We start from the raw sequence: 24,073 nt of genomic DNA on the forward strand, positions 1-24,073 counted from the left end.
GCACTGTGATTTGGCCTCAGCTGGTCTCTATACCCCACAATGTAATATGTGAGTTTGTCACGAGATCTGGTGTCAGTTTGACAATGAGGACTTAAGTCTCTGAGGTAAGTTACTTAAGTTTTAAGTGTTCTTGTGCATTTTTATTTTTATTTTTGGAGTTTGGAAATAATCAGAATCAGCTAGTCACTCTTTAAATTGAAAAATACCTCCCTTTAATCTAGAGAGAAAAATTACATGTCTATATAAAATGTCTTAGTCAGAAGACATATTAATAGCTTGGCAGAAATATTTAGTGAACTTACACAGAAAGAAGTTTAGAGATGACAGTGAAAAGTAATCACTGAAATTATGCACTTGGATAAGATTTGCTGAAATTAAGAAGTTGTACCCTTTGGCTTAAAAAGAAAAATCAACTATACAAGTATAGTATGAGAAAACACTGACTGGATAGAGGTTTTAGTTGACCTTAAGTTTAGTGTGGGTCAACATTACTTTCTCTCTAGTACGTTGTCTACTTTTATCAGTAGTATATGCAAATGAAAGGTTTTTTTCTATGATGTTGATAAAAATTGTATTATCACAACTTTAAAAATCTTGGTCACTATAAAAACTTGATTATGTGACTTTTTTGTAGAAATGAGGGTCCAAACTTAAATGTGATACTTCACCAAATTCATAGCTTTTATAAGTTACAGGTCTAATGACCTAGACAGATGCTGTAATAATAATCATAAGCACAATATAGGGAGCTCGTCTAACCTTCCAAAATGGTGTTTTTAAATGGTGAAATATTGCCCATTTATTTGTAACATATTTGAACATATTTTTTTCCTAATGTATTTTAAAAGCCCTTTAAGGGCATCTGCCTTTTACAAATAGTCTTTTTTGTTTATTTAATGTCTGGTTACTATTTTGGAATGGTATTAAGTGTTAGCTTTGTGTGCTCTCATGCAAGGATAGATTTGTGTCCATGTATATAGGTTTGTAGGATAAATCTTAAATCTGTTTAGTTTTTTTTTTTTTTTTAAGGATTGCCATTTAGCATTCTAATAAGACTGAGAAATATACCTAAAGAGTTTTTAAAACTAGTTTCTGCAGATTTTACGGTAAGCTGAATTGGCCAGTATGTCATTATAGTAGGTGTCCTGAAAAGCCTTTCCAAGGATTCCTGAAACTTGAATTTTTTCCTAACCCTGTTAACTATACAAATTTGATTTGAAACATCATGCAGATTTTTAAGGGATTTTATTTTCCTCCTCCAGAAAGGGTTCATTTTGGTTGACCAGGGTTAGAGATTCACATTTCACATATTAAACTCACTGTGCAGTTTTTCCATTCCTAATGTTCAGCCTGAGGATGCCAATTCAGAATGTGGTCAAAGCCTGGCCTCCATTTAAGTTTTCAGGTAGTAATTATACAAATCTAGAGTTGAGCATTGTTCCACGTGTACATGACGTGATAATATCACATCACCATCACAGGAGGTATCTTTACTTGACACCAGATGCACCTTACTTTGCAGCTCTTCTTCCAGTGTTCATTTGTCCACTGAGGGTTATTTTAATTATTTACTCTAAATTTTGTAATACTCCAGTCCTAGAGGTGTAGTGGTAGTCCTAAGATTGTCTCACGTGTCACTTGAGAGTCTATGTATAAGTTTATATTTGTAAGCGTAGGTGGGTGTCTTCATCACACCCCCAGACCTGCTGCCACTCTTTGGGAAAGGAAGGAGTGATTTTTCTTCTTTCACTTTACCATTATATATGCTCACTACTAATGGGATATTGAGGCAATAACTCTCAATTACTAAAACAAGATTCCCTCCTCTCCCAGCTTCCTTAATGTTCTAAATGAAGTGGTTCTTGGCTTCATTGTCTATATAGCTATTTCTGTTCTTTGACTAGTTTTTTAGCATGCAATTCAAGATAGGCTGCCTTAGTTCATTTTCATTTAATTTCTGGCATCTTGTTTTGATTTGCTATTAAAATGTGTGAGCTTAAGTATTTGCTTATTCTGAATTACTCATTTTGTAGACAAGTTTTTGGTTCTCATGCCAAAGTAAAGGTATTTTTTCCCTCATGTAACATATGCATATAGAATATTTAGAATAACTTCACGTGTAAAAGTACTTAAAAGTTTAAATTCTTTTAGATCAACTCTTAAAGATGTACCCTATGAATTTCATGCTTTAATTTTATTCTTTTTTACTTTGGAATTATGAGTCTGAAAGGTATCTGCTCTTCGTGGAAAGTATCTTTCTGCTTTCAATAAACTGTTTTCAAATATTTTAAGGTAATGGAGTGATTTTCCCTTGAAAACTATGTTGATGTAAGAGAACCTAAAGGAATAATAGTAATGCCTTGGCCTTTTTGTACTGCTCGAATGTAAACTCCTTTGGAAGCCAGGTATACTACAAAAATTCATGCTTTAAAATAATTTCATGCAGTTTTACACCAGTATCAAAATACACTTTGATCAGAACACAGACATAATAGATGGGGCCATCCAGAACTCTGGAGGTTGAAATGCAAAGTTATTTCAGCAGTTGATTGTGATGAAAAGCATTTTGGGGTAATATGTTCCTTAATTTGGTGTGTGTTCATTTAAGATGCAGGAAGAATCTATAATTAGATTTGGTTTTGATTTTCTTTTTCCCTCATCAACCATTTTGCCCAAGGTAGAGTGACAGATGGACTTTAGGACTTCAGCTGCAGCTTTGTAAAACTTGGTTTCATTTTCTTAGCATTCTTAGTCTTCAGGAAGAACACTCAATGCTAGTTATTCATATATGTACTGAAAACCATTGTCCAAATTATCAGTGATCCTGGTTAGAAAATAATACTAGTTCCAGCCACGAGAGAAACGCTCATCTTGTTTTTAGCCAGCACTCTGAGTACGGGTCCAGAGTGTTCAGTGTGTTAAAAACTGACCCAGTAAACTACAGTTTTATTCTGGGGAAATGAATTGCCATAAGTAGGCTGTGGTGATCTCAGGTCTCAGATGTTGACTTCACTGTTTTCTTTTAATCGAGTATAATGATCTTAGCATCCTATGCATAAACGTGTAGGTATTTAACATAACACTTTTTAGGAAAAATATCTTCAACATATGACAGTTTAAAATTAGCAGAAGTTTCTCAGCACACTTCCCAGGATGAATTTAAAGGATTTTTACTTTCTGTTCTTAATTGTTTGCATTGACCAGCCATCTTAATGACTAGAAGACATTGAGGGTAAATATAACTTCACACGTTAAATGATCTATGTTAGCCAATTTAAACATGAGGTTCAAGAAATCAGGTTTTTAATGTCATACATTCTAATATGGTATGATATGTGAAAACACTAAGGGCACCAAAAATCAGTCATATTAAAAAGTCATACGTGTGTGTGTATATATATACATACTAATTTTTGGTGTCCTTAGTGGTCTCAAATGTACAGTGACTGCTTTTTTAAATTTGAGCAGAGAGAATGCTAATTGTGTTTGGATAACAAACGATAGTTTTGTCTTAACCTCTAGAGACAGCATTTTTATAAACATAAATGAATTCCTCTTAAGAACCATGTGATTTCTGTGACTTCGACTTACTGCTGTAATCCTGAGTTTAGCAAACCTCATGTGCCTCATTGGTTTCTAGCGCATGCCTACAATGGAATCAGCCGGGGCTCGGTCCAAGACGGTCTTTCACATGCACCTTCCAATCTGTGTTCTTTAAGAAAAAATCCAAGTCCTTTCTTAGTGTTTCCAGAACTGTCACTGCAGCTCCATGTCCTTAGCATCTTCATTGCTCTGCCCTCTCAGGTCTGCAGTTGGGGCTGGGCAGGAATTTAAGTCCTGCAAAAAGTCACCTTGTAGGAGAACTGGCATTCACTGACCTTAGACACTATTTTGATTTTAACAGAACCTTTTATAAAGGCAGTTATTAGGGTAAAACATGCTCTATGATAGGACAGAGAATTGGTGATGGCTGGCGGCATACCACCAAGGAAACGTTTCCTTCCTGGCTCCTTTTATTGGGAACTAAGGTCAGAGTTCTCAGTTCAGTGGAAAGACCACAGAAGTGGGAGGTGTTCTGGGTTGCCTGGCCACTGCTTTCTAGCCGTCAGGTCAGCACCTGGGGGGCACTTTCCACTGTCACTGAAGATGCACAAAAGGTAAATCACATTTGTATTGTGACCCCAAGTTTCACTTAAATCCACTAAATGGAACTACTTGCCGATTTTTTAACATCAGATGATGTCTTCTGTATGGGGAAGGCCTTTCCTATGTTTCATACTGCTTTATCAGTTTGTAGTTTTAGAAGCTCCCTGAGAACTGGCTATAGGGGGATTATGCAGCTGTTAAGTTTTTAGATGAAAATGCAAATGCAGACTTTGGTGTTATCCTGGGCACCTTCCGCAATGAAGTTGTTTTCCTAGCTCCTGAGGTCAAGGATGAGGACATCTTGGGCAGTGGTCACACTTGGTTGTGAGTGCTCATAGGGGAAGGAGGCTAGTAGGGTTTATTTTGAACCAGTCGTAGGTGGTTTTCCATCAAATCTGTATTGTCTAATGTGTACTAGAATCTTCTCAACAAATACCTGCTTTGGCAGTCAAAAGGTAGAGACACTACAAAATACTCAGTAAATTTTAAGTCAATTGGAAAACAGGAAGGGAAGGTATTTCCCAAAACAATCAAAATTTACAATTTGGAAGAATTCTGAAATGCCTAAAGGCCACCTTTCTCAAACGCAAATGCCGAATGTTTTAAATAGTTCCTTTGACAATGATGATAGGTCCGTGGGAGAGAAAATGCCATGGGTGACATGATCTCTGGTTGTGGGAGAAGTTGAGCCCAGATCCAATATTCTTAAAAATTCTGAGAAGCCAATTTCAATTTCATGGCTTACAACAATTTTAAAAAGCAAGTGTAACTCATGCTTCCATCCAGCCAATTGAGCACCTTCTATTTTTATAGGTGATAGGAATAAAGTGAATACACGAATATAAAATATATTACCCAAGTTTCTGAGCCAGCTAGATTACCAGCCAAGTTAAATATTGTATGAGAACATCTCACTATAAAGATTCTATTTCTAGAGAAATAATTAAATTCTAGACTGTGTTAGCATTTGCTTCCCACATTAAAAAGTTTGACTACCAAAATATGAAAGCCTTTGGTCTTTCATTTTTGTTCTCCTGTATTAATGAGAAACTGCACTAACAAAAGACACTGCTAAATAGAACATTTCAGAATAGAATTCCTCATGGACTGCATAGATCTCTAGTTAAGGGATTGATTTTTGCTTTAAAATGGTGGCGTGCCCAGCTCCTCTTTATATCCATTTTTATTTTGAATGTCCCCAGACTCCCCTTGCCACTACTGACTTTTCTAGCCCCCTTGTAGCAGGTCTGCCTTCATGTCCTGCTTCCACTTTACAGTCATAACCTAAGATGACTGGGATTCCATTTTTTTATTGGTTACTCCTGTTTTTCTTAATGGTTTTTGCTTCTGTTTTGTGTTTGTGCCTTTTCTGGCTAGGAAGTGGATTTCATTAGTTGATAGGGGCACTATTCTAGGCACCGGGCTTGGAATGAATGTACAAGTATCCCCACTTTTATGCCGATATTTTTGGTGTGTGTGGGGGTTGTCCTCATGGCTTATTTGATTTTTTTAACCTGCTTTTCGGAGATCAAAAGTTGTAGATACAACCTATCTGCCACTTTCCCCAAGGCACTCCGGCGCCCAAATTCCAAAATAAACCAGACATTGAGGGAATGGGTACTTAAAGCTGCATTGTGTACCCAGTGAATTTGCTTTCTTTTTTAGGAGGGTGTATGTGGTTTTACCGTCATAGCCTGTGCCACTTTTCAGTAAACTATCTGATTTGGTTTATTAGGCATTGGAGAGTGTAAAAGGGGGAAAATCAGACCCCCATGCTGACTGCAGGTTCCTCATCTCTCAAAACACTGGCTAAAAACTCCCTTAAGGTTGTGAGGATTTTGTCAATTGGTACCTGGAATTCCCCTCCCTAGTAACCCCCTTCCCACACTTTTTAAGCTGTCCTGTTTACCACAGATTACAAGGACCTTGACCTAGTCAGCTTATACTCCCTTATTTTTTTATTTTTTACACCTACAGCACCTGGTCTTCCTGTGTGGTCTCCCATCCAAGTACTAACCAGGCCCGACCCTGCTTAGCTTCCAAGGTCAGATGGGATCGGGCTTGCTCAGGGTGGCGTGGTTGTAGACACCACTGATTTCTTGAAATTCACCTTGTTTCATGGTGAAGATAGAACCTTGCTTATCAACAATTTTGATTCTGTGGAGAAGACAGACAAACAGTTTAATTCCTTTGCTTTCAAAACACCTGTGTAGCATGATTTTGGCCTCATACCTGTGTGGGCTTCTGTTCTTTTTTCCCAGCTACACAAATCACATTCTTTTTCTGTTTCTCCCATATACTAATCATTTGTGTTTATCATTAAGACTGAGATTGTTATCTTTGGTTTCAGTAGTTGGAATAATCTGGTATGCTCATTTATTGAAAATGACTTTTTATATTGAAAATTGCTTCCTCTAAAAATAATCTGCGGCCATGCTACCCTGAACAAGCCCGATCCCAACTGATCTGAGAAGCTAAGCAGGGTTGGGCCTGGTTACTACTTAGATGGGAGACCACCTAGGAAGACCAGGTGCTGTAGGCATTAAAAAAAAAAAAGGATTGTAAGCTGACAAGGTCCTTGCAATCTGTGAGGTCAACCAAGGGTTGCCGCACCTAAAAAATAAAATATAGAAGTAATCAAAGCTGCAAAGTTCAACCCTCTTTTTAAATGTTTATTTGAAAGAAATATTTAGTACTGAAAGTTGTTATTGTATATATCCTTTGACCCAGAAATAACTCTGGGTATTTGAGTAAAGGACCAAAAAATATGTACGAAGATGCCTTTATAAGGATGTTAGTTATGGTATTTATGATAGGAAAGGAAACTGAAGCAATCCAGACAATAGGGAATTTGGTGGTGGGTGAATTATAATACAGTCTTACAGTGGATTATTAGTCAAAATTTGAAGATTTTTTTTGAATTTGATGGTATGCATTCATGGCACAGTCAGTGAATCAAAGCAAAGCATAAAAGTTTTGAAAAAATACATGCTTCTCAAGACTAGGAAACCATACTTAAAATGAAATGAGAGTGGCTGCATCTGAAAAGGGAGGATTACCAGGGTTTGCAAGAAGTGATTTTGCACAGACTATGTAATACTTGGGAAAAGGTGATTAAAGTAGCTTTTCTCCAAGATATGAAGATAATTTTATAAGAAATGTACATATATAGCTTCAGCTCCAAAAATATTGAAACTAAGACTTGTTTCCAATTTTATTGTATCAAACACAGGCTAGTGCCATGCTGAGAGAGTATTGACAGACATGTCTCGAGTCTTGGCTGTTAACCTTATATTCTGTTACTGAAATTAGTTAATTTTTTTTTTTTAATTCAAGGATCATTTTAATGGCATTTATGTTATTTCAAGAATTGTGCTAGTAATTTTTTAAATGAAAAACAACAGAAGGAACGTTTTGGGGCATAATATAGAACATGCTGAATTTTTAAAAAATATATAAATGTCTCTGGGTTTTGTAACTGCTTTTCGTTGGCCAAATAACAGTCTTAAATGAGAAGTAAATCTAGAATAGATATCTGAGATTCCATGACATTTAAAATACACACTTCAGGAGTTTCTCGGTAGTATACTACTAAGTTCATTAGTAATATGAAATTAGACAATTTCGGAGTATTCGGTCCTCTGACAAAAAGAATGAGAAATATTTGTTTTAAAATCTTTATGTACAGGGCATCTAAAATTTCCTTTGTTTTCTGTGCAGCTCAATGCTCGGAATACTGCATGCCACTAATGAATGGCGAGGCAGAAGACGATGCTGACAAAATGCACATCGATAGAGAGTTTGCTGTTGTAACAGGTGGGAGTGGACAGTTTCCCGTTAGCTGCAACAACAGTCCAGTGGTCGAAGACACCAAACAGCAGGAGGGTGGTTCTGTTGGACCAAAAGAAATAGAAATATATACTGTTTCAGCAATGCAGACCCCTTGTCGTTGCAAGAATCAGTATGCATATTATTTCTAACATAAGTTTCTCTCAAATGAGTTTCGCACTTTGTTGTCTGGCATTTTAAAGAATGTTATAATTTGCATATCTTGGGCAAGTTTGTAGAGACAAAGATAAGTGTTTTTGGTGCATTCTATGGATATGAAAAATATAAGTGCAATCTTTCTATTTTGATTTTAAGCTTTTGCTTAATGTGCCTTGTTTAATTTTAATGAAGTTTTGCATTTTTAATTTTTGGGTGAATATACCAGGTGAACATGTATTGCTAGTAATTTTAAAGCAATAAACAGCAAGCAGGATCACTCATTATAACTAGTAAATGTGGTTTTGACTTGTAACCAGTCATACCAATATGGAATCTTTCACCTGACACTCTTGGTCGCTCTGATTTCTGTGGCATTCACTCTAGGTCTAGTAAAATGCTGAATACCATATCTCACAAAATATTTTATATGCTACAATTTTTAGTATATTAAAAGTTTAGTATTAATAGTCATTTTCAGTTTATAAAAGGTGAAGGCTTGGTTTCTTTTAGCATTTAGAAAAAAGATCCATTTAGTTAATGCTTTTTTCTACTGTTCTTTTATTTTTTTACTTAGATGAGCATGAAAACATTTTAGCCATTCTCTTATTATGTTAATATATTTAGAAATTGGTACTGGTTTTTAAAAAGTTTTATGTCTTTATGCTAAATTCTTCACTGAGGATAAAAGATGACATATTTTGTTTCCCAGACTTACATGGAAAAATAATTTCTGTTAACCATAATGAAAAGAAAATGTGTACATCTTTCTAGAGGCTACAGAATTGTAATGGTGGAGTCACCTTTTTGGTAAATAATTTAATGAGCAGATTTTCCTAGGGAAATTCTTGTTAAATAATAAATTTAAAGACCTTGGCTAAAGATAAATAACAACTAAAGCTCAGAACTTTTTTTAAAAATGACATTGCTACATGCATGCTTTTAAGAAGGCAGAAGTAATCACTCTTTAATCTTCAAACATGAATTCCCTGGGTTTTCTGGTTAAATTTAATGCCAAGCTTGAACATGGCGTTGAGAAGGCCATACTTTTTTTCAAGCCCAGCTCATCCCATTTAACAGGCGCCAAGTAAGCATTCCCCAAATTTTCCATCGTTTCATTGATAACACTAACTGAATAAACAAAAATCTTTATATCACTAGAGATTCCTTGCAATAGACAGACAAATAGCTGAGAGGGAAGTATGAGTCCTGAAAGGCAGCTTGGGACAGAGTAAAGGACAGTATGGGACACAGCCAGCGCAGTGCGAGCCCCAGCCACGTTGGCCTGTCTGGGCCAGTCTCTGCCATGTCTGCTACTTTGATGCTCAGTTGTATTAGGTTTTCGATAATGATTTGAGATTATCAACTGACTTTAGTTTTAAGATTGTATAATGGAACTAATTTACTTTAACAAAAGAAAAACAATACACACACACTGAACATTAAGTGAAAAAAGTGAGTCTTGTTAACTCAGATTTCTGGGGCAATGTTTGTTTTCTTTTTTGAAAAAAAGAAAATTAATATAAACACCTTCCTGGGGACAACTTGTTTTCTTTCTTTTTATTTTACTTCATGTTCAGTTCTCGAAACACTTGTTCTCTAACCTTGAGTTTTAACTAAATAGAAAATCTGTCATTTTATCAAAAAATAATTCATAATCCTCTGAAGAATTTATAGCAGTTATTAAACTATAATTATCGCTTAAATTGCCGGAAAATTGGTGATTAATGAAATGTTTAGAACATGTTTTTGTTTGTTGAACAAGCCGTTGTCAGGGAGGTTTGCAGACACACAGAAACCTCTGCCCAAGTGCAGATCAGAGGTCTGTAGGTGGTGAACCAGAAAGTAAACCCTTCATGGGGGAAGTCACACCGTGTGAGACGTGTTAGGGTAATCGGTGTACAAAACGGGTCCTCATCTATTATAGAATTTAGCTCTTTTGTATTTAATATCATTCCTTTAATAGTGCAGAACATTGGGGTAGAAGTTAATATTATCAAGCAAAACGTAATTTAGGTTATTCTCTATACTGTTCTGTGAATTAGTGTGGATGTGAATATTAACTCTAGTTTCATTATGCAGAGAAAAATACCTTGTAATTGCCTGTTCCCATGTGCCCAAACGTTTTGTGATTGACATTTTTTTTTGTAAGATATCCTCCTCTTAATGGATGTCTGTATATGCATATTAAACTATCAACATTTTTCCAACGTAAGTGGTCTTTGAAAATAGCCCAGTAAAGTGGAACCATTAATTTCATAATCACTTTCATTGCTGAACTCAGAAGAAACTTCAGAACTGCCCTTAGCCCAAGACTGTATGCATGAGTACCATTAGTATCTATAGCTCCTTCCTGTAGTTGCTGTACTCTGCAGTGCTGGTGTGTGGCATTTTGCAGTACTATGTAGATTTGACTGTTGCTAAGAAAAAAAACAGTTCCTTTGCATATTCTTGTATATGCTTCCCTGACTTATGAGTTGTGACACTGTGTCACCTAGTCCAAGGAACTGCCTTGATTCACCTGTTTCATCAACAACTTCCCTTTATTCTCAAGAGCTAGAGAAGTTTGTATTTTATTTTAACCCTTTGTGGGAATCCTTATACACAGTTCTGGTGGACATTTTCAGGAGTGATTTTAAAAACTGCTCTCTGATAATAGTCTTAAAATGAGAACAGTTTTTTTTTTTATGGCTTTTCAGTACTATTAGTATTTTTCATGCAGTATATTTGTCAGCTTAAGTTTTTTAATTTGGCTTTTCAATACTACTGAAATTTATAAATGTTTCCTATCTTATCAGGCAAATGCTATTGTATTTTATTTTTAAATGTACCTATGCACAATTTTCACATTGGAAAAAGAATGATTCATTTAAAAGAAAAAGCAAAAGAAAAACTAATTAAAAGTCCTTTAAAATTGTAGCAGCAATGAAGCATTTTATAGTTTTTCTTCCCGTCTGGTTCTGAATTTTGGTGACAGGTGTATTTCTTAATGCAGATATGAAAAACAGTAGCTCCGTATCGAACACATTGACAAATGGATATGTCATCAATGGACATTTGGACTTCCCTTCCACGACACAGCTCAATGGGATGGAAAGCAGGAATGACCAGTGCTTAACAGGATCTAATGGAATTAGCAATGGATTAGTTCCAGGACCACCATTTCCAAGTAGCCAGGGTTCTCTGTGTGTTAATGGGACTGAGGAGCCAGAAAAGACCATGAATGTTAACCCTGAGATGTGCGGTTCTCTGCACCTGAATGGGAGTCCAAGTAGCTGCATAGCTAATAGACCATCCTGGGTAGAAGATATTGAGGAAAATTTGCACTATGGACATTACCATGGGTTTGGGGACACTGCTGAAAGCATCCCTGAGCTTAATAGTGTAATAGAGCATTCCGATTCTGTGAAGGTGGAGGAAAGATATGACAGTGCCATCCTGGGTACCATGCACCTTTACCATGGATCTTAAAGATGAGTGGCCTGGCTCTGTCTGGGCGCATTAATCCATCCTTCTAGTAGCCAACTCAGAATACTAATGTAGCATCAGCCTAAAGGAATGCCACAACTTGTCCTATTTTTTATACTTTAGTTTTCTGAAAAAGTAAGCTTGTATCTGACAAGTTCCTCGTGAGTCCTAGTGAATGCACGAGTAGGGCTTATTTAGTGCATAGGCGTTTCTTCTATGGGATAGTGGGCCTCTCACACGATGCACTTTTGGAATTTAATTTTTCTGCTGTCAGTCTCCATGTTTTTAATCCTGTCACCATAAATTGCCATTTTTCCCTTTGTCAAATTATATCTGATTGAGATAAAGTGGAGGTAGTAAATGAGGTGCCTGGTAATTTAACTCTTTGCACATGGGCATCATTTTGAAAAGCTTGCTTTTACCCATTCCTGTAGAATTTTTGACAGAAGACAGCTATTTCCCTATGCGAGGTCCAGCCTTATAAAGATTACTCGCAGTGATTTGTATGAAGAAATGAACATTTGTCTTTTTCAAACTCTTTTCATTGAAACTTCGCAGCTTGCCATGTGGTGAAGGTTTATCTTGTAGACACACAGTGGCTTTGGGCGTCGTCAGTGGTCTCCTTTAATGGTGTAACTCAATCCTGGATTTCATTGAAAACTCGTGCAGCCTGAAACTGACTTCTGATTGTGTTTTTATTACGCATTTCCTACTTTGTCTCTAGAATTTTTACCACCTATAACGGTTTCCTTTATATGTAGTAGAATTCACTATTTGTAGAAACTGTCAGGTCAAAATATTTAATTGACTATTCTGACATATTTTCTTTTTTCCTTGTTTTGTTTTTTGGGGGTTTTCTGCTTTAAAATATATACCACTATGTATATCCAGTTAACTGAGAGAATTTTGAGTCTCTCTTAATAAAACTGCATTAAGCTTATGGTTTTATAGAAATTAGCTTTTGTTTCAATGACTAGTGGTTACACCGCAAATATTGTAATGAATTTTTACTTTTCTGATTTTTGTAATAAAAATTGGTGAAGACAGAGAAAATGTCAAATGAACAAACCAATGTTCCAAGAGTGTTACTAACATTTTGTTTTTAAACTGTCCTTTACAAATTGAATTAAAAAACTCACACTTGATTTGTTCCTAGGGTGTGCTTTCTTTCCAGGCTGTATTGGGGTGGCAGGGGGCCGGGGGGAGGGAGGGATGAGGTGGGACGGGGGTGGGGAGTGGGGGGGGGGAGAACGGGGTGTGGGGGCGGGGAGTGTTGGGTTTCTCCATGGAAGGAACTGGAAGGGCGGTAGAAGTTTAGTATTGCCTTTCATTTTGCTTGTAAGATTTTACTTTACTCTTCTGATTCTTCGCATGTATGGTTTTGGGTTTTTTTTAACCTTTTTGATTTGTTCATATACTCTAGCTTTATGGACACTTTGTCTCACTAGATCTGGCCGGGTGGGGCTGGTAATAATTGCTGTCAGCTAACAGTATTGTCCCTGAGTGCCTATTTTCATAAATGGCAACAACCATAATTTATTGATGAATAATAGATTAATGAATATAAGCCTTTTAAAAATATAAATTGTAATTAGTAAGTGGCCATTCTGACATGCCAATATATATTATTTAAAACATTAGTTTATTATCGTAAAACTTAATAGTCCAAAATGAGGGAGCATTAAGCTTTGGAAGTGTCACAAAAATGACTCTCGTGAGAACAGAAGAATGTGTTTGCGTCACCACCACCTCATCCCGTACCCATAGCAGGCATCAGTAAATCAAGTTCCAAACCCAGATGGCCTTGGGAACTTTTTTAACATACATCCAAGAAACCCCCTCAAATTTCTCTGAGCTTACAAAAGAGATGAAACCTAATGCCATTTATTCCCTGCTTGGACTGTTTTTTAAGGTATTTCAGAGACTTCATAGTGAGTTAATATTATTAAAAAGCATTAAGTGACTATTAAAAAATACTATAGATATCAGAACCTTTAGTGAGTCTTGAGAATTGGACAGAATATGACTGCTTTTGGAGGTAAAAAAACATTGCATAGAATCTATAATAAGGCACCATCCACACTTCAGTGGGTGATTGATGCAAAGTGTCATACTGTTGTTCACGGTCATGGACACTAGTACTTATTTAGAGGTACGTAAGGAACTTGTCATGATGGAATTATATCATGCTGGGAATTTATGTCAAAATAATAAAAGTGGAGACAAAGCTCAAAAAAATTGGGTGTGAGCTAATGTTGATGTGAGGCACCTGAAGGTTCACTATTTTGTCTGCCTTGGGGGAAAAACTAGGACTTTACTAAGAAAAAGAATGTTCTGTACAACTTTGTTGATTAAGAAGAATAAGCTTATATTTTGTTATGCTTAACTCACCAAAATTAAGCTCATGCTCAACGATTACAGTAGTTCACTGATCATAACTTTTTTGGTCTAAAGACCTTTTTAATTGCTTCCATTCTTAAATACTAGTGGGAAACAATTGGAAAATGAAGTAAAAAGTCTATTTAAAGTAACACCCAAATCATAAAATACCTAAGAATATATCTTATAAGGTGTTCAGGACCACTGCGCTGAAAGCTGAAACATTCCTGAAAGAAAGCCTAAGTAAGTGTTTTAGTTGAGGTATGTAAAGAAAATATGGCTTCATACAGATAATGTAATTGAGAAAGGAAGGAATATTTTAATAGCCTTTGCCGTTAATTATGGGTATTTGATACAGCACCAAAATTACAGTGGTAGTTTCTTAAAGGTGAATTGCAATTTTGAATCAGAAACCAGTATCAATTTTTTTTTTTTACTAAGTTACATTAAATCTGTTTATCTTGCACTGTGAATGGACCTCTAGCCCATGCATAATTTTCTAACATCATGCATTAGCTGTATGGAAAATACTCTTTAACTGAGTTCTGCAGATATTCCAAATGTTGAAACATTTCATTATTTAATATTTAAAAATCCCATATCACTAATGATCTCATGAAAATCAGAAGCTGCCAAGCACATAGTGAATGCAAGTTTCACAACATTCTAATATTTGCTTGAAAGCTCCAATTCTATATCGATAGCCCCAAATACCGTCAGTTTTCCTTGAAGTGGCTCACTTGGTTAATTTTTTTAAATCATGTCTGCCAAACACCCGAGTCTTAACCGTAGTTTGTCAATCATTCTTTCAAATAAAAATGTTTCCGGAAAACTAGTTATGTCATAACACAAGTGGCCAGAGAAGTGCTTTGATGTATGCACCAGAAATCCTTTATGCATACTTTCTACTTCATCACACAGAATATGTACTCAAGGACATTATTAAGTAAAATTGGCTTTTTTTTTTTTAACTGAGTATACGTCAGTGAGGAATATAACGGTAACCAGAACGATTGTTGTAAGGCTTAGACCACTGCTTTTGAACCATCAGTGCAAGTGTCATCACAAGAGGAAGGCAAGTCACACCTTGGTAATACAGTTGTAACTTGCATCCCCCGAAATGTCCCCGAGGCACCCAGGGGTGTGCACATCACAGTTGAGAACTGCTTGAGTAACTGCCTTTAATGTTTGCAACACTCCCTTCTCAGCAACTAAGTGATAAATTCTGGAACTCTAGACGTGTGTTCATTGAATATCAACTTTTCTCTAGATTTTTCTTTTTTTTTTTTTTTAATGAGGACAAGAGCAAATGCGAGAAGACTAATTGGAGACAGAAACAAAACTTTTTGAAAGTTTTCCTGAGAAGTAGGGCCAAGACATAGGCAATAGAAAGAACAGGGGAACATGTCATCAAGAGACTCTGAAGATTCCCGGGAAGATATAAAAGAAGGAAGACGGGCATGCAGGTGAGAGATGGGCTCCCTGAGGACCGGGGAAGGAGCGGCTCTTGCCACCATTAGAGGGACAGAGTCTGGTGTGGAGGGTGTGGGTTTGAGCATGAAGAAGTTCTCGCTAGATCACTTCCATTTCCCCAGGGGACTTGTGAGCCACCAGCTCAGGGGTCACATGGGAGAAGAGCTGGTGTGTGAGGGGCAGTGGACAGGGGAGAGAGCTGTTTCGGAGAGTGAGAGTAAATGGACTGAACAAGCAGCGTGATTTCTGGGAGGTACTGGCATCACTTACATTAATAACTGCAACTAAAAGTGATACTCAACAGAAGCCTTGATAATGCACAGTTAGACTTAATCCAACCAAGCCCAGGGGATTGTTAGCGTGACTGGGATAGGGCATAAATTTAAGCTGGCTTGAGGGGAGTGCGAGGAGGGTCAGAGGGAACAGAACCCGGGGGTTTCTGCAGACAGTGTTTCTGGGTGTTGAATGTTGATGGGAGAGTGAGTGGGCTGAGAAGCAGGGGGTGAAGGCTGGACGTGTTTGTAGTGAGGGTCATGAGGGGTGTGTGGCTAGTCAAGGCAATGTGGCCAAGGGAAAGAGGAGACAGACAATAGAGTGGAGGGACTCAAGGAACTGAAACACTTCATGAACAGCGACGGCCCCAAGTTATGACCCTGGTAACATATAGAGTGAGAGTAAGCCAAGAACACAAACTCGAGAGAGGAGGGGAAGGGCCCAGGGTATTAAGGGAGCAAGAATGATCTAGCAGAAGTATGGGGGCCAAGAGGGCACCACTACCCCTCCAGGCTGGTATGAAAGAACCCTGGCACCTCTGAAAACTTGAGAGATCCCACCTTAGGGAGAGCGGCCTCAGAGAGAGGCAGGATGAAGCATGAGGAGAACTGGAGTGGACAAGCCGTTTTGCTAATGCCTGGTTAGGGTTCTAGAGGGCCCAGTGGAGGCGAAGGCAGAAAGGGGCATGCAGAGGTGAATGGCATTGGAATTGGGGTCTGAGGGGGAGGGACAGTCATCGAGAAGAACTGGAAAAAATTAAGTTTTAAATGTGTGTGTTTGCCAGACTTTCTCTTAATGATGCACCAAATGGCCAGTCTATTAAGCAACAGAATGATGTGCTGGGGAAGGAAAAGTAATTTTCCTTCTACTCTTCTGATTTCTGCTGTTTAATATAATACTCGAATTGACTTGAGACAGATTAACAAGAAAAAATAACCAAATCTATTACTTATGTACATCTGAGGGTTCCATAAGAATATGGGACCCCAGGACCAATACCGCAATTAAGGTTTATATGCCATCCTGAGCTAAAGAGAAGGGTGGGTGTGTGGGGGGGGGGCGAGGGGGGGAGGACTTCAAAGGGGAAGAAGGCAATTCACATGAAACCAAATGTTTGGTAAATAAATGTTTGCTGGGCCATCTTGAACAATGGGACACAGAGAACTTTGATCAAACGGGCCTTGCTAGGTTCCTCCCTGTCTATCACATGAGTTCATATTAAACTATAGTTATCTGTGATGATAGCTTCCTTCCTGGAGCAGGTCCTATCTAAATTCTTTTAGGCAGTGAGCTGGGAGGTCATGAGTTCTTCCTGAGTCCTTCGTTTCTTAAAAATAACCAGCTTAAAATAATTAATATCCCAAAAATGTGTTTTGGAGTAGCATACTGCTTCCCCTCAAATTCACACAAATGAATTTGACTCAGGCAAGTGGGGTGTTTAGGGTGTCTTATTTTTTCCTCTTACAATGCAGGAATGAATATCTCTGCGCAAACCTCTCTGGTTTTACAGGGTAGAGAACTAAGATTTAATTAGTTCTTAAAAATACCGGTCTTAAAAACTTAGAATAGCTGTTTGGTAGTTAATCCTGAAGTTAGGAATTCAAGATTTAAATGGTGGTTTAAAAGGTGAGAATGAGATTAAGAAAGAGAAGCTACTGAGGCTGAAATGAGTAAAGAGGCTTGAAGGTGGTTGGGAGGGCACAGGCTCAGACAGGGAAAGGAGAAATGGCATCACTGGGACTTCTGCTTCCCTCTGGGACCCATCGGCAGACAGAAACCACACAGTAATTTAGAGGGAGGTTTAATGTGTGTGTGTGTGTGTGTGTGTGTGTGTGTGTGTGTGTGTGTGCGCGCACATGCATTATATATTCACACACACATATATATGTCTGTGTGTATGTAAATTCTAAACTATGATAGGATAATTAAAACAGGATAGCCGGGACTGAGGAAGAGGACTCTGCGTGATTTGGAAAGGGGTCACTTGCCTAGGCCGCAGTTCGAGGGGGTGCTGTGGTCACAGCCCACTGCGTGCCTGGACCAGGGCAGCTCCACAGATCCGGCAAGCAGGAAGGAAGTTCCCGCGATGAAGGCAAGCTGAGGCCGGTAGGGACGCACACAGTGCCCAGGGCACTGCCGCCAGTGCAGCCTGGAGGACCTGGGGTCCGTGTGGGAAGGTCACAGCAAGGTGGGCACCAGACCTGGCAGGGCCGCAATGTCACTGAGGGGCTGACTATGGTTCAGAGCAGCTCTGACATCTCACCCCCTCGTACACCCCCACACACCACTAAGAAATGTGCAACAAGGACAAGAAAGTGCAGAGCAGTGCCTCCCAACCAGGAGACTCCCTCCTGCTGAGTACCCCCAGCACCCTCCACTGCCAAAGCTTGCTGTCACATCCACGGTGAGGGAGAAATGCTTGACGCTCCGTTATCACAGAGCAATGCTGAAGGGTAACTTTTGATTTGAGAAACCGCAAGTCGACAAATGGCACAGTATCCACTCTGGAGGACATGCCGGAAAGAAAAAAATGTCATTAAAACACGTTGGAAAGGGACAGTCTTGTACAGAACATAGAATCATGTAGATATGTTTACAATTGATCCTCATTATCTGCAGATGTCGTATTTGTGAGTTTACCTACTCACGAAACTTATTTGTAACCCTAAACTCTACACTCGTGACGTTTTTGCGGTCATTCATAGACACGTGCTGAGTGGTGAAAAATTTGATCTCCCCCCACTCATCCCCAGCTGAAGGTGAACAAGGTGACACTCTGCCTTCTTGTTCCAACTCTCTTCCTTCAACAAGTGTCCTTTTAATGGTTTATTTAGTGTCACATTTTTTGTGTTTTTTTTTTATTGGTGATTTCACTGTTTAAATGGCCCACAGTATGATGCTGAATTAATGTCTGGGATTCCTAAGTGCGGGATGGCTGTGAGGTGCCTTGCGGAGTTCATTCAACCACGAGTTACAGTGTTGCTCACCCTGAGTCAAATGTTAACGAATCAACAATATATATTAAATTAGGTGTCTTTAAACAGAAACACTAGTACAACAAAATTATGAGTTGTTCGCTTGGTGAAGATGTAACCAGAGGTTTCCAGGAACCCCGCCCTGTACCTCCCCTGGAAGCAATAGCTCAGCATTTGGTTATGGGCTGACGGCAACTCTATAGAGCATAACCACTGCCGATACTTGATTATTTAATTAAAGTGTGGAGCTGGAGTCCAGCAACCATGTACAAAATAATAAAACAACAAGGGGTATAGAAGAATGCTGGGAGTGATATTAGCTATATTAACTTACGCCAAGCACGAATAAAAAATTACTGGTATGAGTTATAATTGAGTCAACTACTTGGTTCGTTTCTAATCCAATATGTTCACATGTGGCTTCTTGACGATTATAATAAAGTGGAAGACATGCAAACCAGGACGTGGTGATCACTTCTGGTAGTACTCTGGAGAGATGCTCGCAATTTACACTGTGACATCGTGTTAGTTATCTATTGCTTGTAACAAATTGTCCCCAAACTTAAGAGCCTTGAAACAGTATTTATTATCTCTCAGTTTCTGTGCATCAGGAACGTCAGTGCAGCCTCGCTGTCTGCCGGGGCTGCAGCCTCACCGGCGAGCACCACTGGGGGTGTGGGCTTTGTCTCCAAGCTCACTCTGCAGTCGGTACCACACAGCTGGGATTCAGTTCCTCGAGGGTTGTTGGACTGATGGTCTCAGTTCTTTACCGGCTGTTGGCCAGGGCCTCCCTCAGTTCCTTGCCACGTGTGCCTCTCCACAGGGCACCTCTTACTACGGCAGCTGGCTTACCTCTAATCGGGCAGATGAGAACATGGGAGGGGCCTCCCACATCAGAAGCCAGCCCTCGTAACCTAGTCTCGGAAGTGACACCTCATCACCTCTGCTGACTTCTGTTCACTAGAAGTGAGTCGATACATCGAGCCCTTGTTGAAGTGGGAGGAACGATGCAAGGGCACGAACATAAGGAGTTGGATCACTGGGGCATCCCGGAGACTGCCCACCACAGGCACATGCCAGGACCTTCGTAGCAGCGAAGAATCAAATGTCCAACCAGAGGGGGCTGGATTCATAAATCATATGTGATCATGACATGTAATACTATACACCAGTTAATGGACAGGAGCTTCGTCACTTCTTCAGTGATTTCCTACCTCAGGTCCAAACTCCTTTGTCAATTCCTCAAATAGTTGTTTCTTCATTTAAAAGGTATAAAAGCTGCCTGCTTTCGTCACTTCTTTTAGTTTCATATTTCTATGAGTTCTGTAAGTACATAATTAAATTCATTTTTCTCCTATTAATCTGTCTTGCGTCAATTTAATTATTAGGCCAACCAAAGAATCTAGAAGGGAAGAAAGGAAAAAAATCCCCTCCCCCTCCAGATGTCCACCACCTTGAGGAAAGGTCATCTCTGGGAGGGAGGGCAGTGGATGGGGGAAGGGCACAAAGGAGACATTAGTTTTTTTCTTTTTTTTTTTTTAAAGAAGATTTAAGACAAATACAGTTAAATAAAAACATTTTAAGGACAAAATATGAAGGATTAGATTAGAACAACTCTGCTTGGTTTATCTCCATCCGTCTCAGCTTTCTACGACCCCAGCCCTCCGGCACCTCCCTGCACTTTAAGGTTCTGGTGCAGTTGGAAAACAACTTAGGTTTTTCTGTTTTGCCATTTATGACTGTCACAATGCTTTCACCAGTGAATTCTATTAAAATGTTTTTAGAAACAGCTACAAAATTGCAACTCAGATGCATCAGTGAGTCTGTCCCATTCCCTTTCTGCTAAAAAAAATGTCATTACCATCATTTGCCGGTATGGTTTTCTGACAGTTCGAATAATTCAAGATAATCTAAGCTAATTTTGCAAGCAAAAACAACATGGACCAGTATATAATATAGCACATTAAGTCTCCAATACATAACAATGACATTATTTTCTTATTTGAATAGTTTCGAAATTCTCTCCGGAAGAAATAGACGCAGGGAAGTGTGAAAGGCCTCTGACAAAACAAGACCGTTTTCATTCCAGGCAGGATGGAATCCTCTGCCCTGGGGCAGGGAACGGAGGATTAAAATTACAGCTATTGAAGTATGCTCTGTAGGTTACATAAAAAGAACAAAAATGTTAATCTACATGCCAGTAATGACACCCATTTGCAATCTCTACCTCCTGTGGGCATCTGGGTACAACAATAGCAAGATCTTAGAGCAAAGGGGATTGATGTAGCATTTTCCACGTAGAGGGAAAATCCTCGTAAGGGGCAAGGGTGGCGGCAAGCTCAGGGGTCAGCCAAATAGAGTGGAAACTGCACGGACACCTTCAAATAAGACTCTCATTTTAGAGTGTGAGGCAAATCAACGTTAGCAAACCCTTGCAGCAGCGATATAAAGGAAGGAAAAACACCAGGTTGATGACCACCCGAGGGAAACCTGACCAGAACCTTCATCAGAGCGCTGCCTGTCAATCTCGCTGACAGCTCCTACCTAGGGAACATTCTTTGCGTTAACTTTTTCTGTTCAAGTAATTGGCGTGATTTTCGTCTCCTGGTGGGCCCTGACCCACACACACCAACTGAGGTCGTTCTCACCTAGGTTGGAGGCTGACCTTTTAGAAATGTGAAATCCCCTCAGAGCCTTCCGGCCCAGACAGGCTCAAACAAGGCGCTTTTAGTTTCGGATGGAATTTCAATTTGAACTAAGATGCAGATTTGTTGAGGCGACATCTGCCAAGGATAATGTTTGTGTAAAAACCAATCTGTAGCATTTGATGAGGGCCTGGGAGGCCTCTCTGTTGGAGGACAACCTTTCTCATCAGTCCTGGGTCAGGGGATCATGAACCTGGATTAACGACTGCTCTCAGGGGCCCGCAGGGAGGTGTGCAGCCATCACCCCCTGAAGCTCCAGCCAAGAGCAACAGCAGGAAGAAGAAAGAAAAAGGGAGGAGAAAGTAGAACCATCTGAGCAGCACAAAACTGCATTGTCTCAGAGCAGGAGGGGTTGTATCAGCATAAGCTCTCAACAGGGTCTCTACTCACAGCAGGAGAGGCAGAGGAGTATTTGGTGGAGATAGACAAGAACAAGGGCGTTTTACTTTGTCATGATCCAGGGAAAACATTTTCTGCCTAAGATTTACCTAAGTCTGGCGGCCGCCATGCTTGCTAAGGATCTTCGCAGTTTTCGCTCAGAGTTTGTGGTGTAGGTGACACAAAAGGGTCATGATATCATTGGGCTAATAGGAGGGAGTGCCAGGTGACCAAGCACCAGCAGATGCTCTAATGGGAATGGGGTCATCGAGGCTGTCAAAACAATGACAGTCTGAGAAACCTATAGCCAAGAGTCTAGGCAGACGTGGTGAGTAATGTAACAGGGTACCTAAGAACGGGAAAAGGACATTAGCTAAAAACTAAAGAAATCTAAATAGAGTATAGACTTCGTTATGACATGTATCAATATTGGTTCCTTAACGATCACAGTTGTGCCATGCTGTAAGACCTTAACAACAAGGGTGTTATGTGAGAACTCTATACCATTTTTGTAATTTTTCTGTAAAGGTAAATAATTATTTTAAATAATTATTTTAAGTGGATTCCGTAAAAATGGGCAACATTTGCAGGACGTACCCGAGATGGGCACGGAACTCACCCTCACGTAGAGGAATGGGAGGTGTGGGAATCCACCTCGGGAAGCCTGTCACTCCACAGGCAGCCAGGAACACTCTCCAGTAGGGTAATGCGCACTCACGCTAATGAAGAATTACTCTGAGGTATTGAAAGAAAAGTGATTTTTAACCTAGAATCCTATTACCAACCAAGCTAGTATTGAAACAAAGGGGTAATGACTAGGACTGTTTGTTACCCACTCGTGGTTTCTGAAAGAATTTCTATAGCATGTGTTTTGCTGGAGTGATTAACTGTCCAGCTTTGCTTGGTCTGAGAGGGTCCCAGGACACAGAACTTTTAATGCTAAAATGAGAAAATTCCTAGACAAACTGGAGTGAGTTGGTCACCCTAACTTAAAATCCATAATAGCAACAATAAGAGTGAAGAAACAAGTAACACTCGACGTGGTCCATATAATTGTTGTTTGTATAAATATGATGTATTGGTGTGTGTGTGTGCAACCAAAATCTCAGATTATCTCATAATGAGTGTTGGGTGTGGGGTACAGTTAGAAGAAACAATGAGTTTCTTACCTGGTGTGGGCTACGGAGTTTACATATCTTTGGACTCAGCTTTCAGACAAAGCATAAAATACTTAACAGCAGTTGTAAAGAAAAAAGGCATGTTAGTAGACCGGGGAGGGGATGGAGCTGCAGGGAGGGAGCTGTGGGTGACTGACAGGAAGAGCAGAGGACAGTGTGTGAAGAGTAACAATATCCTCTTTGGAATGAGGAACACAGTAGAGAATAATAGAACCCTAAGCATACTGTTCAAAGTTATAATGACAATACATTATTTAGGATAAAATTTGGGCGCATACAACAGAAAACTTCCAAATAAGAGTCATTTAAAATAGACGTTTACTTCTCTCTCATGTAAAATGAACCTGAGAGTAGATGGCCCAGCCGAGCATGACTGCTCCATGGTGTCAGGGGACCCAGGCCCCCAATCTACCTCATTGCCCGGCCATGTGCCATCCTCCCAGCCAGGTGGCATCCAGAGCTCCAGCCAGGTGACAGCTACACACTGGCTTCTTCCAAGAAGGAAGTGGAGAATAGATATTGAGAAGCCACTAATGGTCTCTACCACAAATGATTAATAGAAGAAAACTTAATAGTATAATTACCTATGTCTGGCAGAACGAGGAACAGTCGAGTAACAGGAATGAAGTAAATCCTCATCTATTATCGCTGAAAGTCAAGAGAGAATGTTTGACGTTGACAGATCAAGAGAGAGAGATAAAAGCAAACCACAATTATTACGAAAGTGAAAAGTAGCGATGATTATAAGACGTTGCCTGGAAAGTGGAACTAAGGGTGGGAGGGTCTCTGCGCTTTACCTGGTTACCAGGCGCATGCGTGAATTTGTTAAACGTTCGGACTCGTTGGGTACTTGTTTGGAAGTTGCCTAATATGTGGCACTGCCGGGTGTGGAAGACGGACACTCTCTGCAGGGCGACGGGGCCGGAAAGCTGTGTTGCCTCGAGAACAGTTCGTCAGTGTCTATCACCAGTTAGAATTTTCACAACCTTCAAGGGCAGTCCACTCCCACGAGGAATTTTCTACACAAATATTCACTATTGCCAACAAAATGTGTAAATGACAGTGATCATTGAAATATCTTTGGTGTATCAAAGCATTGAAAGAGACTTAAATG

The 24,073-nt window shown here is 39.4% G+C and overlaps 1 protein-coding gene and 2 pseudogenes across 2 annotated transcripts in view; 2 read left to right on the forward strand and 1 right to left on the reverse strand.

Annotated features, from left to right (window-relative positions):
* Positions 1-12,743, forward strand: part of ANKRD10 (ankyrin repeat domain 10) — a 31,877-nt gene extending 19,134 nt beyond the window's left edge. For both annotated transcript variants that reach the window (XM_016145271.2, XM_016145272.2), the window contains exons 5-6: positions 7,867-7,962; positions 11,126-12,743. In XM_016145271.2, the coding sequence (XP_016000757.2) occupies positions 7,867-7,962; positions 11,126-11,601 (572 nt within the window). In that variant the 3' untranslated portion in view covers positions 11,602-12,743. The remainder of the gene's footprint in view (positions 1-7,866; positions 7,963-11,125) is intronic.
* LOC118609500 lies at positions 6,115-6,233 on the reverse strand (annotated as a pseudogene).
* LOC118609674 lies at positions 6,570-6,688 on the forward strand (annotated as a pseudogene).
* Positions 12,744-24,073: the final 11,330 nt, after the last annotated feature.

The sequence above is a fragment of the Rousettus aegyptiacus genome, unplaced genomic scaffold (genome assembly GCF_014176215.1).
Source record: "Rousettus aegyptiacus isolate mRouAeg1 unplaced genomic scaffold, mRouAeg1.p scaffold_m13_p_11, whole genome shotgun sequence".
NCBI classification, from domain to species: Eukaryota; Metazoa; Chordata; class Mammalia; order Chiroptera; family Pteropodidae; genus Rousettus; species Rousettus aegyptiacus.